The sequence below is a fragment of the Corticium candelabrum genome, chromosome 8 (genome assembly GCF_963422355.1).
Source record: "Corticium candelabrum chromosome 8, ooCorCand1.1, whole genome shotgun sequence".
In the NCBI taxonomy this organism is placed as follows: domain Eukaryota; kingdom Metazoa; phylum Porifera; class Homoscleromorpha; order Homosclerophorida; family Plakinidae; genus Corticium; species Corticium candelabrum.
Window position 1 is genome coordinate 4,088,971 of NC_085092.1, and position 15,000 is coordinate 4,103,970.

At 41.8% G+C, this 15,000-nt stretch overlaps 1 protein-coding gene across 2 annotated transcripts; it reads left to right on the forward strand.

Annotated features, from left to right (window-relative positions):
- The first annotated feature begins 5,935 nt into the window (after window positions 1–5,935).
- LOC134183712 (uncharacterized) lies at window positions 5,936–13,778 on the forward strand. Of its 2 annotated transcripts, XM_062651306.1 has the most exons (9): window positions 5,936–6,228; window positions 6,292–6,798; window positions 8,508–8,583; window positions 9,106–9,259; window positions 9,323–9,378; window positions 9,451–9,558; window positions 10,823–11,166; window positions 12,398–12,454; window positions 12,523–12,635. In XM_062651306.1, exons 1-9 carry the CDS (start codon window positions 6,100–6,102, stop codon window positions 12,529–12,531), a joined length of 1,440 nt encoding a protein of 479 aa, XP_062507290.1. In that variant the 5' UTR covers window positions 5,936–6,099; the 3' UTR covers window positions 12,532–12,635. The 2 variants fall into 2 exon arrangements, with proteins under 2 accessions (XP_062507290.1, XP_062507289.1); XM_062651305.1 differs by having other exon boundaries at window positions 12,398–13,778.
- The last annotated feature ends 1,222 nt before the right edge of the window (window positions 13,779–15,000 follow it).

The following is a 15,000-nucleotide window of genomic DNA, read 5'->3' on the forward strand; positions in this document are numbered from 1 at the left end:
TCGTCTTTCACTCTAAAGACTTTGAAAGAAATATGTTCAAAGACATCATCCATCAGTGGGATACCGTTTCCTCGACCTTTCAGGAACATATTAGAACAGTTGTTTGTAAAGCTATGGTGCTACAACGCCGAAATGTTACATGCACGTATGCAATTAGAAGTTTTAGATGTTCGTATTTGGGATTTGCCTACTTGATTTGGAAGAGATGTTGGGAAGGATGTAGGGGTATTGGGGTATTGTAAAATAAATTTTTTTGTATATATATGTATATATATGGCTAAATATATATTTTAATACAACCAATCTACGGTACAGGCAAATCCCATAAACTAAAATTACTGTCATTATTGTCTAACAACAATCTACTTAGAATCATGCGTGCATTATACGACCGCAACTTAACTGACAATTGCTGCAACAAATTATTTAAAGACTGACTAAAAGGAATAGAATTAACAGAAACGGTTTTAGATGCTATAGTCTTTAATGTATTCAAGCTGACATCCGACCATGTCCCAAGTGATTCAACTGCAAGTGGAAAGAAGAGAGCACAAGATGAAAACACTTGGGTGTCGTACTTCATACACTTTGAAATTTCACCTTCTAAGGCCACAAACCGGCGTTGCTTGCTGAATGCAACACAAATCTTTGCTGGAACGAATTACACACGGTTACATCAAAATAAGCCGGACGGCCAAACAAAACGTTTGGATGATAGACATCGCCAGGTCGACTATAGTTCTCTGAAGAAGATCTTTGTTCGCGTCGGGTTCCTTTATCGTGTACTAGCAAAGCTTGAAAAATGACGTCTCTCAAAGCATCATGACGTCTAGTACGTAAACAAAGCTTCCGGCAACCAAGAAGATGATCACCAAGCTTATTCAATACTTGGCCACAAATGCAACAGACAGCATTTGGACGTGAAGAAAACAGTGGAAGACCGAGCCAAAGGTGAACAGCAATCGTGAACTCATGACGACTCATTGCAAGCCCAAGATTGGGGTTGGGAATGGCTGTAAGCCATGCTCCAGCATGAGGCTCAGAAATAGTGTTCTACCTGGCTTTGTCTCTAATAGAACAAGACTCCTTCAATAGATCAAAAACCCATTTGTCCACTTGACTCTGAAAAGAATGCTGAGAAGCAACGTTTATGTCAGTTTGAATCTGAACATTTTCATAAGTAGTAAAGAACGTTTCTTTAGCCTGCGATTCACCATTCACTTTGAGAGATGAAATTTCGTCAATTGAGGAAACGTCAAGGAAACGACATCCCAACTTTCGAGTAGAATTACAACTCCCAATAAAAGCTAAGCACGAGGCTTTATTAGCTAATCGTAAACCAAGACCGCCATATTTTATTGGCAAGGATGCTTGCTTCCAAGCAACATCTGACAAAGAAGAATGAGATAGGAGTTCAATGGCACTTTTGGACCCTTGGATAGCAGAGAATGCAACAGAGAGACAACTGAACTTCTTTGACCAATAGAAGTTCCATCGTCTAAATACCACAGTTGTAAACGAAGAGCAGCCACTTCTTTGGCGATATCATCCAAAAGATCCGACAAGACCAAACTGAAAAGCAGAGGACCTAGGGGATCCCCTTGTTGAACTCCTGCCTTAGAAAGAAGACGGCGTTTACCAAAACGAAGTTCTCCTGCACATTGCTAAGACCAGACAGCCCATGAAAACAAATCAGGTAGGTCCTTATGTAGTCGATGAAGAAAAGCATTCCTATTGCATTCGTTAAAAGCAGTCGTTATGTAGACCTTCAAGCAACAAAGATTTTCTTTTGCAGAATGAGTATCAATGAAGGATCTGACTGTATGCACAGCAACTTCTAATCCTCCCCTAATCCCCACTCCGACTTGGCCATAAGGCAACAAGATCTCTTCAAGACGAGGTCTAACAGACAGGCAACATAATCGACTTGCAAGACGCCTAATTGTTTCACCAACTGCAATGGGTCTAAACCCACAGACCTCTTTTTCAAGGCAGTGAGAGGTGCACCACAAAGCCAAGGAGTAATGGTAGTGGGCACTTTTCCTGCTATAAGATTATTAACGAAAAATGTAAGGCTATCAAGACACGATTGACCTGATGGGGCTATTGTGCCACAAATAGCATCCAACAAGTGTTGTGCACGAATTTGTAAAGCACCAGGGCTGGACCCTCTAGGGAAAGCTTTAAGACATTCCAAAACCTGTTTGCTTTCAATCACTAAAGGTGCAGGCATCTCCATATGCCCATTAGGAAACGAATGGTCCGGGTAACGAGAAAGCAACTCTGCAAAAGCTGCGGAATTGCTGTAGTCTGCTCATCCCTCTGAAGACAGAGAACGAACAGCATCACTATATCGACCTTCACGGGATAGTCTTATTGCACGTCGTGCATTTGAAGAACTAAGAGCCGAATCACTGCTATTGTTGTTATTATAGCAACGAGCATCCAAACGAGCAGCGATATATATATATATTTAAATCTCAATGTTATAATATAATTATAGTCCCACCACCTAAAGGTGAGCGCATAATACAACTCTAAACATACATGTATGAGTTCCATTTATCAGAAACAGAGCTAACAGCTAATAACGCTAAAATCAATTTTGAATTATATTTCCACAAGCAGACAGATAAACGTTCATGTAAGTAGGTTGAAGCCTTGCTAATACTAAGTCCACCGGTGATGGTAGTCTTCCTAGCGATGTCTTTGAGTACTTCGAGGCTGGATGGAGACCATAGACCAAACGTCTCTACCACTAGAGGATAGAAGAGAGAACCAGTACACTCAACGTTCAAAAGATGACGATGATCTTTTTCCATCTCCCCTGCTGCTGCAGCAGGACCAGCTGTGTTGGCGGAAAAGATAATATAAGATGGTTGAAGAGAATTTCTGACAGAGAGATCAAAATATGCGGGACGACCTTGCAAAAAATCAGGGTGAAAGACGTCTCCTGGTCTTGATTGATTCTCACTAGTACAGCGTTGTTCACGTCGAGTTCCTGAGTTGTTCGTCCGGAGACAATGAAATATAATGTCACACAAAGCATTGTGACATTTGTTTCTCAGGGAGCCGCTGTGGCAGCCTAGAACATGATCTCCGTGACTGTCCAAAATGGAACCACAGTAGCACCTGCTGGAAGAAGGTGGAAGAGGAAATAAGCAAATGCCCAGCCAAAGATGCAGACAAACAATATACTCCTGTGCAGACATGGTAAGGCCGAAGACAAGGTTAGGTATTGCCCTAATCCATGAACCTGCGAAAGAAGCTGAAATTGTATTTAGCCGTGCTTTGTCTCGAAGACTGGCAGAAGCCTTGATTTGTGATTGCAAAGAAGAGTCGAGGATGACTTGAATGTCATGTTGTTTAGACGTTGTTAGATAAATAGTGCTGTTTGCAGGAAGAATCGAGTTCAGATGTTCACGAGATTGAAGTTCACCAGGAACAATCAAGTCTGGATGGTTACTTGATACAGTTGCTTCCTCTGCAACAAATGAAGAGACAAAAGTTTTAGCAACTGGCAGGATAAATCCTTCGTGGAGTTACAACTGCCGATAAAGGCTGCTGAGTATGAATTGCATGCTTCTCTCAAACTCAGTCCTCCAAAACGAATAGGTAGTGTGGCTTGAGACCAAGCTGAGTCAGGTAAAGAGGATCGTGAAATCCTCTCTAAACACTTGCGCATGCCATTATCGAATCTACTCAACTGAAGAGAGATTTTGTCATGAAAAACAGTCCTCAGTAGATGGTTGATATATATATATATATATATATATATATTTTTTTTTTTTTATACATATAGTTTATTCAAATATAAATAATAGCTACCCCTCCACTAGAGGGGCCTCACAACGAAGAACAAACAGAGTAGTCTCTGTCTAAACCTAACAAAGACAAACGGTCCAAAATCATCCTAGCGTTAAATTGCCAAAGGCGGAGAGAGAGCTGCCCGTGAAAATTAACGATAGCCCTGCTAACAGTAATACTACTACGGAGAGATGTTCTTCTAGCAATTGTTTTTAAAGTTTGTAAGCTACTGGAGGTCCACGTTCCGTAGGACTCAACTACCAGCGGGTAGAAAACACCTCCTGTCGCCTCTACGTTGTCTTTATGACGATCGTCTTTCTCCATCTCTCCAGCTGCTGCAGCGGCACCAGCACAATAAGCGGAGTGGACAATGTGAGACTGCTGGAAGGAATTCCTTACTGTGATATCAAAATATCCTGGACGACCAAGTAGAAAATCTGGGTGGTAGACGTCACCTGGGCGAGAATTGTTATATCCGCCACAGTGCTGTTCTCTCCGAGTGCCAGAGTGATCCTCAAGTAGTGTGTGAAAGATGACATCACGTAACGCATCATGGCGTTTAATTCTCAGGTTACCATAGCCGCAACCTAACACATGATCTCCGTAGGCATCTATTATTGAACCACATGGACATCTAGTAGAGAGAGAAGGAAAAATTGGAATTCCTAGCCGTAAACGTAAAGCAATCACATATTCCTCTGCAGACATGACGAGGCCCAAATTTCTGTTAGGGATTGCCCGCAGCCATGCGCCTGCATGAGGAGTTGATATAGCGTTTAGACGTGCTTGGTCGCGTATACTGACTGAGTTCTTAATGTCAGATAAAAGTGACTTGTCGAAAATCTCTTGCAAATCATGTTGACTTGCTCCACCGAGGTCAACATATATATATATATATATATATATATATATATATATATATATATATATATATATATATATATATGCCGTTGCTAAGGAAGTTTCAAGGAGCCGGTAGGCTGATAAATCACATATCATCCGGGTGTCACAAACAGGGGTAGCATGCTAGATTCATACTGTAGATATATACCTAGCCTCGGATTTCCAGACCAATGTAGCGCTAGTTACGAAATCGGCCTAAACCAGCCGCAAGTTACCTCTGTTTGTTACCGAAGCAAGAAACGCTTGTTTATAGCAAACGCCGTATGAAAAGTGGAACAAATTAATCCTACCATCTCATGAGAAAGGAAACTGGATATCCAAAAGCAGAGGGGAATACCCTACTTTTGACTGCGCAGCTCGACCTTGTTTACTCTAGATTGCGTAGCAGGTCAGTAAGACTGCTACACAGGGATCGAAATTTTGTTCCCTAGGTTTTCAGACGGTACCGATCTCTACGCTGTAGGAGAAATTGGCTAGAAATACGTAGAAACTTGTCATACTTAATTAAAGGTAATTTTAGCACTAGACGTCGAGATTCCGTGCTCAAAATTTTTCTAAATTTGCTGCAACAAATACATTCGGTTTCTACACGAGATACCATCCAAAACTAGAAGTATTTGTCTGGGTCTAGAGGTCTAGCATAGTAGAGCTTTAGTCGAGTAGTGTCGTTCTCGCTAGAACGAGCCATTTACTCACGGATCACAAGAATAGTTACCTAACGTCTCCGTTGCCCTACATTTCATACTTAGACAATTGCGTTGGACCAAGATCTCGTGTCTGAATAAAGACGGTATCAGAAACTAGATACAGCGGATGGAGACACAATCAAATTGCGAGCGACGTAGCGTGCACGTTCCTGCTCTGATTCTGACTAAACTTAGACATAAATTAGATCGAATCTTGACTGCGTCGTTTCTTTTACTAGCGCGCTGTCCGGCTATTGATGGTGTCCGGTGACGGGGGCGTAGTTTCTCCAGAGGCTAATTTGCGGAAAGTCCCCGTGTCTGCTTTCTGAACATCGAGTAAGCGATGTATTCCGATTCTTCTAGACTCTAATCTTATTCTTTGATTAGTGATCTCAACATTACTTAGTGTCAGTAAAGTGTGAATGCTCAACGCTTTTATTTGAAGCCGTGTTTACAAACAAGCAGCAACCTACGGCGATGACGTAATTGATATTTTGGTTTCCTCATTTGTAAATACATCTCCGGTCTCTACGCCTATGTAGACGTAATTTACTTACTAAGTTGTCTACAGTTTGAGCTGCTGTGCTGGTGCAGTCACAGCTAGGGACACAGAAATTCTTTCAGAAGGAAGAGGAACCCAGAGCGACAATCAATAATTATTCATTTATCATATTTCGAACATTGCTTTTTGGTAAACAAGGAAATGGTTCGAATGAAAGACGGGAAAGCGTCTTCTTGCCTGTTTGTCTGTTTCATTGTGGTCATCATAGTTGTCTTCAACACGCTTCCTGCCATCTTTTACTGCTTGCCATCAAATGAGAATGAATCAAAGGTATGAAATGTCGAATTTCGCCTTGAGCTACTCTGATCTAGCCGTCTTCTCTTTTATCTATAGAGTATTCATTTAGCGTCACAGGACAACAGCTCTCTGATATGCGACGTGCAGAGGGTGAAATCGGACTCACGGTTTAAAACAGCAAAACTCGACTTCTTGCTGTCGTCTGCTTGCCGAAATTACCTACCATGGCTAAGCGATTTTCAACATATTAAACATCAGAAAGACAGCAATCTCAGCGGGATCATCGCAATTGACGACGGCTGCGGCTTGCATAGGACAGAAACAGACCTGAAACGTCTCTTTGGTCTAGCGAGTTTGATGACTAAAGACTGTTTGTTTCACGGCCTTCCTTTCATGTGCAGTTATTTCTACAGACCGTTTGTAAATGGCAGTCTGTGTAACGAGCATTGGCCCACAAGAGATGAATGTACAACTGTAAAGACAGTGCACTGCCAATCAGAATGGAAAATTATTGAAAGCCTTCAACGGTCAAGTGACTACTGTATTCGACTACCTGATTGTACACAACTCCCAGCTCAACAGCGAAACAAAACAAAGAAAAAGGTACTTGTACATGACGTCCAAATTTTAAATCTATATATATAAAGGAGAGGTGTCTGTCTGTCTGTCTGTCTGTTGGAGCGTTTCTCAAAGACGGCGAGTCCGATCTCGGCCGAATTTGGCTCGCGCACGCCGAATTCATTAATGTCGAAAGTGAGACGGTGGTCGCCTTCCTGACTTCTCCCACGCCGAATTCAGTAATGTCGAAGGTGAGACGGTGGTCGCCTTCCTGACTTCTCCCACGCCGAGTTCATTAATGTCGAAAGTGAGATGGTGGTCGCCTTCCTGACTTCTCCCACGCCGACGCCATTTCCGGCCGATCGCACTCGCTTCCCCTCGCGCGCGAATATCTCCGGAACGGCGAGTCATATCTCCACCGAATTCAGACTGCCCCTTCCCGACGTCAGACGGTACGCGCCGAGCGTGTCGTTTATTGCGGGCGACGCCGGCAAACGGAAGATATTTTTGCTGATATCCGGGTCTCGAAAAAATACGCCCACAGTCGTTTGCCAGTCTACGACCGTCGAAGAGCTGCCGTGTTTGATGCAACTGTTCCCCGAAACGCCAGCAACGTCTTCGAAGATACGACGTTCAGCGGGACTGTCGAAATGACGAGAGTCGGTACGAGTCGTGACTTCGTTAGATACGGAGCTGCCGTGTTTGATGCACCTGTTCCCCGAAACGCCAGCAACGTCTTCGAAGAGACGACGTTCAGCGGGACTGTCGAAATGGCGAGAGTCGGCATTCGTTATATACGGGGAACGGATTATCCGGGTAAGTATTGCACGTGACTTTTACGTTACGAGATTCACATCGAAATTATAGATGCCAGGTTCGATGCACCTGTTCTCCGCAACGGGACTGTCGAAATGGCTTCAACGGGATCAATAATCCAATCAACGGGAGTTTTGAAACTGGACACGTGTCGACTAGATGATACACCTGTTCCTCGCAATGGCAGCAACGTCCAAGTCGAAATGGCTTCAACCAATCGCTAATCCAATCAACGGGATTTTGGAAACGGCGATTGAAGGGGATACAACTATCAATGAGAATTCTGTCTGGCTGCTACTAAACAAGCAGTTACACCACGGCTAACTAGTGACAGTAAACGGTTACTGACAAAACATTACAGTCTACTGCGCCAAAACATTACAGTCTACTAGCTGCGCAATATCCGGGAGTGCTATAAGATTGCAAGTGTATACTAAGCGACATTTTTCGTTGTTTTTACAATGCCTCCGAACAGACGGACTGGCTCAGGTTGCGCTGACAAGGGCATAAGTTAGTGTAATTGGTTTGTGCTGTGATTGGAACTTTTTTGCACAGGGATGATAACCAACACTCTAGAGCAGAGAGTTTGGAAATCTACAAAGATCTCTCTATACAAACTGTACGCGACTTGGCTACACCCCCTCTGCCTCTCCAACCATCAAACGCATTTTTAGATACTTTCTGCTATAATCTCTACCTATAAAAGCGACCTGTCTGTCTGTTCGTGTGTCTGTCTGTACTGTCTGTCTGTCATTAATAGCAAACAGTGTCTGCAAATCAATAAATTTGTGTGATTAAACTATTACCCGGGTGTTGTCCCCCGGGCGAAGCCGGGCATTGGAGCTTGTCTGTAATAATGCTACAATTAGGACAAATTGTAGCATGGCACATGGTGCAATATATAATGACTTCCCTACATTTGTGTGCTTTGTTGATAGCTGCTGCCAAAGTCTCAAGTTGCTATCTCCAAAATTCTGTCTGAAAACCTAACAGCGGGTGTTTACCAACGCAAAGGTAGATCTTCGCAACAGCACTGTAGATGTGCGTGAGTGCTTGAGTGATTGAATTTCTCTACTATGTGTGTACTCGTGTGTGTGTGTGTGTGTGTGTGTGTGTGTGTGTGTGTGTGTGTGTGTGTGTGTGTGTGTGTGTGTGTGTGTGTGTGTGTGTGTGTGTGTGCGTATGTGTGTGTGTGTGTGTGTGTGTGTGTGTGTGTGTTTGTGTGTGTGTGTGTGTGTGTGTGTGTGTGTGTGTGTGTGTGTGTGTGTGTTTGTCCGTCCGTTCATCTGTCTGTCTGTCTGTGTCAGTGTTTTTTTTGTGTTTGGGTATGTATTTGTGTTTGTGTATGTGCGGCTGTTTGTCTATCTCTTGTGTATGTCTGTCTGTCTGTTTTTCTGTGTGTCAATGTGTCAGTGTGTCCGTGTGTCTGTACGTACAGTACGTGCGTGCGTATGTCATTTTAATTCCCACTGTCTCTGTTCCGGCCAGCAAACCAAACTTTATCATGTAAACCGCCGCTTGTTTCGTCATTCTCAGAGGATTACCAGTGTTCTCCTCCATGTCCGGCAGTTGAATGGCTGCTGAGAGAAGAAAGTCTTTTTGGCGGGACGTTTATAATACACATCTGCCTAGTTGCAGTGTGCATAGCTTCTTTCATCGTTTTCTACACGTGGGCGAGAGTCAAAGAACTGTACGTCGCTCTATGTACACACTAAGCCGTTTACTATACAGCAATGTTTTGTTTATTTTTTAGACGTGCATTCCCTCATACCATAACTTTACTTTCTGTGGTATTCTATCTGGGAGCAGGTACAACAAATTTCTCTTGTTTGTTTGTGTTAGATTGAGCAAAGTGTGGTCGACGGCTTGTGCGTCTTCTAGGACTGACATATTCTATGTCATTTATTGTGGGACGCCGTGAAGCCTACTGCTCACACAACGACGTCATCAGCACGTGGGAGGATCCAACCAGGTTTTGCATAGCCCAAGGTTATGCCCGAGGAGATCTTTACTGTATAATAGTAATATTATATATTTGACTCAGATACTAAAAATGACATTTTTGTTTTACGGAGACTAAATTTATGAAATTTTTAAATGAAATTTTATCTGTTATGAACTGTTATTCCATTATCTTTATGCCTAGTTGCAATATGGTGTTGACTCTTCAATACATAGAACCACATCGATAACCTATACATTAACTAATGCATCAAATCCTTTGCAGTCAATTTTTGTGATTTTTTCCGCACCAAACGGTAAGGATGAGCTGGCACTTAGGACTTCTTTAGTATCAACGACAACGGTGTTACTAAAAATAGTTGTGCAGGTGACCATGCAATGTTTATATGTAACGTTGTTGTGGTGTCGATCTCATTGTGGGTAAATATGTATGATTTTTTATATTCTGTAGTTGTAATTACCAAAACACGCAAGCATATAGCTGCAACGGTTTGGCGAATATTTTTAAGCAATCATCAGATAGACCGGTGGTGCTCTTAGTTTCTTCCTATGCTGGCTTTCCAAACACTCATACGGATAATGAAGATGTTGAATGTAGATACTTTGCTTTTGGGCTACAGGTGTCCAAAAATTGTCACTAAAATATAGTTGATGCATTGGAGGTGATGACTTCATACTCAGAAATGACTTATTTTGTTCTATTTGATTGGATTTTAGTGATATTTAGTGACAATTATCGTAGATACACAAATCTAGACAGCTTCTATTTTCATTTATTGCCATAAAATGTAGTTTGTTTTTCTTTGTTTGAGACGCATGTTAGACATGTGCACCGGAAATTCATGTGTTAGTAAAAAATAGTCAATAGCTCGTGGCCTATATGCACCAGTTAATTTGTGGAAGTATAGCTACGATATATACCCTTTAATCAGCCACGGTAGTAATGTGTAGGAAATGCATGCACAGTACTGTAAACTGTTTTAGTTTATTTTAATACCGTCAGAGAAGTAAGACTGAAATTAGTAAGACAACACAAGTTGCATTTCTTGTCTACCACTAAAGAGTGCAGAAGTCTGTTTTTTGTATTTGGTTTTCCTAAATATTTAATTTAATAATTTAGTTATAATATAATGGTTTAAATAAATTTATGATTTTTAATAATTTTAATTTATCTAATATTTAATTATTTAATTAATTTAATTTTTAATTTAAGTTTTGTCTCATATTTGATTATTAATTTTAAATTTTATTTAACAAATGTAATTTAATTGTATTATCTTTTGTGTGGCAGGTGCAATTTTCCAATTCTTCTTTATAGCATCTTTAGTTCTATTTAGTACCTCTGTCTTGAACGTATTGGTGGCTATCTATGATCTAAAGAAGCCTGGACAAAGTGGCATTTTGAAACGTCATTCGAGACTAGTATTTTCTGTTGAGGTCTTTGTTAGTTTGGGCGTTGCTGGAGCAATCGTGTCTGCTGTCCTCAACACTTCGTCTTATCACAACGACAGTCTTCAAGTCATCTGTGTTCCGAGAAATTCAAAGGCTCGTTTCTTCTCGTACACCTTGCCATCTCAGGTTACAGGAATATTTGGGTTGATCATGGCAATTCTCTTCATTAAACGCATGAAACAGGTAGAGGCCGATGTGAAATGCACGAGTTTAGTAAAGTGCGCGCGCGCACTTGTGTCTGTGTGTGTGTGTGTGTGTGTGTGTGTGTGTGTGCGTGCGTGCGTGCGTGCGTAGGTGTGTGTGTGTGTGTGTGTGTGTGTGTGTGTGTGTGTGTGTGTGTGTGTGTGTGTGTGTGTGTGTGTGTGTGTGTGTGTGTTTATCTGTCTGTGTCTGTCTGTTTGTCTGTGTTTCTGTCTGTCGGCGTGTCTGTCTCTCTGTGTATCTGTCTGTGTATCTGTCTGTCTGTCTGTCTGTCTGTCGGTGTGTCTGTCTGTTTGTATCTGCCTGTTTATCTGTCTGTCTGTCTGTCTGTCTGTCTGTCTGTCTGTCTGTCTGTCTGTCTGTCGGTCGGTCGGTCGGTCGGTCGGTCGGTCGGTCGGTCTACGTGCGTGCGTGCGTGCGTGCGTGCGTGCTTACGTTTGCGTGCGTGCGTGTATGTGTGTGTGCGTGCGTGCGTGTGTGTGCGTGCGTGTGTGTGTGTGTGCGTGTGTGTGTGTGTGTGTGTGTGTGTGTGTGTGTGTGTGTGTGTGTGTGTGTGTGTGTGTGTGTGTGAGTAAGTGACTGAGTGAGTGCTTGATCGAGCTAGTCAATAAACCATATCATGTCTGGTTGTTCGTCTGCCACAGTATGTACACTATACTAGCTACGTCGTGATGTGCATGCAGGTCTTCACGTCCACCTGCAAAATACAATCTGTAGGTCTGCTCTTATCCCAACACTCAAAGCAAAACGCACTGCGATGTGTGCATAACTCAATATTTTAAGGTTGCATAGCTCTCAAAATGCTTGAGTTCCTTGCTTATTGGCTAACAGAGTCTTGAGTTGATACTTTTGACTCCGTCGAAGAATGATGTGCATCTTGGTTCGTGGAAGTTAGTGAAAGGCTAAACCGAGAGCAAATGATGTTTCTTCATCGGTTCTTGCATAACACAAATGAGATAGTTTGTAGCATTGCTCGTATATCATGTATATTGAAATCTATAAGAACGTATACTACAATTACTTTGTTTACATTGAAGTGCAGTGACTTGAAGGATAGTCTAGTTGTGCTCTGATCTTTTTCTTTTTCTCTTCTGTATACTATTTCTTTACTGCCTATGGGTACTGTACCTGTATTGGTGCAAGAACAAATATACACTCATTGCTGCTTTATACACAATCTTAACAGTTTTGTTATATTTTGTTTTTGGTTTAGTCTGCTCAATTTCAAGCCAAGAATGGAGCAATAAACAAGAATGTCACAGCCGCAGGAGTGATTATTACTCGCCATTTCTTGGTATTAGTGTCAGTGTTTCCGATCGTTTCCGTGTTGGCTTTTAGTATGTTTGAGATTTACGACTACTTTTGGTATGACAAGACTCTCAATGACATCGCAAATTACATCCTGTGTCAACAGACTAATGACAGCAGTGACTGCAGCTTACTTTTTGATGACGCGGGCGTGACGGTATTGTATTGCATCGTTCCAGTGTGTTGTTCCATTTTTGCAGTTCTACTAATGGTATATGGCCTATTCCCAGGACCAGCCAGAAAGCTGTGGGCTAACCACTTCCAAACGCTTTTACGTTGTCTGAGAAGAAACAAGAACAAAGGCAGGAAGGAGACGCATGAAAAGAACCATCGTCGTCAAGAACCGCCAATTCAGAAATACCGCAAGATCGACGTCCATGAAGAAACTAAACCGGAACAAAATCAGGACGGGAAAGCGAACACTGTTAATGCAGGAAACCGTACCTCTTGTCAAATAGGCAATGAAGAGACTATTGATTGTGCTACAGAAAGCAACGGAAGCAGCAGCAATTCTTGTGCAGACACTACCATCCGCCAGGAATGTCACAATGCTATAGACGAACAAGAACATTGTGAAAACCTTTCGAATGAAAGCAATGAAAACAGCAGCCGTTGCTTCGCGTGTGCAGACACTGACAGCGATCAGGAAGGTCAGATTACCAAAGACGATCAAGAAAATAGTGAAAACTGTTGTAGGAATGAAAGCAACGAAATCAGATGTTTTACAACGAGCGGAGACACTAGCTGCCAGATGTGTCACAAGATCGAAGAGGATCAACAAAAGTCTGAAAACTCCGAGGATTTACAGCAAGGCCAAGACATCGCCCATAAAGCTCATGATGAAGGAAACGAAAAGAAAATTGAAGTAAGGCAAACACCGAGAAGAGTACTTTCCTTTCAGCAATTGCACGAGATAGCCGATCCTATCTCTGAAAGACTGAGGAAAGTAGTAGCGGCAACGCGGAAACTGAAGAGGGCCATTTCTCTAAGGGAAATGTTTTGGAGCCCACAGTTTATCAAAGAGAAAATGAGAAGAGCAAGTTGGACATTAGACACAATAAACAATAAAAACGAGAACGTTTAATTCCATTCACCGTCTTTGAAACAAAATGGGCAAGCGTTTGAATATAGAAATTCCATTCTTAGTTAATGTAGATAATACAATGTAAGGGCTTGGAGTCTGTATTAAGTTTTACTGGAAACTTGTCAAGTAGGTTTGCGGTTTAGCACAAATAGGGAACGCGGGGTTTTGCTCAATAGAAAACTGTTTAAATTGACAATGCCACACGGCGTGAATACATACATGTATGTGTAAGTGATGAGATTGCGTACAATTAACTATGGCTTGATAGTTTTCTACTTCGGCATCAATAGCCGTACACTGTCACACTTCCTCAGACAATCCTTTAGAAAGTAAGGTATAAGTTGCTCGCACTTTGCTGTAATTGAGCATGTTCGCTTGTAATGATAACATGCTGGCAGGAAATATATTTTCACGAATTAGCTTTTTTGGCGCGCACAGTAAATAGTTGTAAGTAAATGGTTCTCAGCTCTTGCAGGTTTAAGCCAAATTATATAAGTATTGGACATTTTCTTTGAAAATCGTGATCTCGAGCATTGGGCATAAACGATTTGGCATGTCGCAATGCACCGATACAGATAAATTTCTATTATTTCATTTTTTAGCAAAGATTTGCCCATCTTTGCGCGCAACTGTAAACTCTGCATAGTGTGCCCTTACCTGCTGAACGAAAGAATTGTGTAATTCGATTTACAAGGCAACTGTTAGCTGATACGTGCAGACAATTTCTTAGGTTTGAGTATACTTCTGTCGTAAAGAGCGTTAGAAAATAGTGCAGTTTGTTGACAATAAAGTCAAAATTTCAGGAATTACAATAATTGAGTGTAACTCTAAGAATCATGTTTTTGTAATTTTGATGGATCATATTTCCTACTTCCTCGTATGAAGTCGCCACTGCTAGATAATACTTCAAATTGGTTGTGCAACATATTCCAAGGAATCAGCAGGTATCAACGTAGTTATATATGACAATCGTATTCAAATATCTAGATAACGGTTACAGACATACTTACTTTTGTAAATTTTTGAAACTGCAGCTCTATTCTGCTTGTTCTGCAGTCTGCATAAGTTAACAATCAATATAGGCTCTTCTCACGAAGGCGTACTGCAGTAAGTGATATGCCTAACTGCAGGTGCATAGCGTGACCTCTGGAAATGGCTGGGCTAAACTTCACATTGCTACGAGACACCCCCAGTTTTATTGGCTTTTATTTGACTGAAACGTAGAATCAGTGGCAGATCCAGACTGGACAAAACGATGGTGTATATATACTATATACAGCTTTGCCCCTCAGACGTATTTATAGTCCACAATTTTTATTACCACGCCTACAAATGATGGGCTATAGCCCGGTCTAGTTCATGCCACGCTACGCCCCTGACCAGCCTGCTTCCTTCAGTAGCGAATCTCTAGGATTGGCTAGCGA

What these genes read in the sequence shown, in the direction of transcription:
- LOC134183712 (XM_062651305.1), top strand. Translation starts at nt 6,100, where the DNA reads ATGGTTCGAATGAAAGACGGGAAAGCGTCTTCTTGCCTGTTTGTCTGT. An exon ending in CAAATGAGAATGAATCAAAG is followed by an intron (nt 6,229 to 6,291) that starts GTATGAAATGTC and finishes TTTTATCTATAG; the next exon opens with AGTATTCATTTAGCGTCACA. An exon ending in CAGGTTTTGCATAGCCCAAG is followed by an intron (nt 9,559 to 10,822) that starts GTTATGCCCGAG and finishes TTTGTGTGGCAG; the next exon opens with GTGCAATTTTCCAATTCTTC.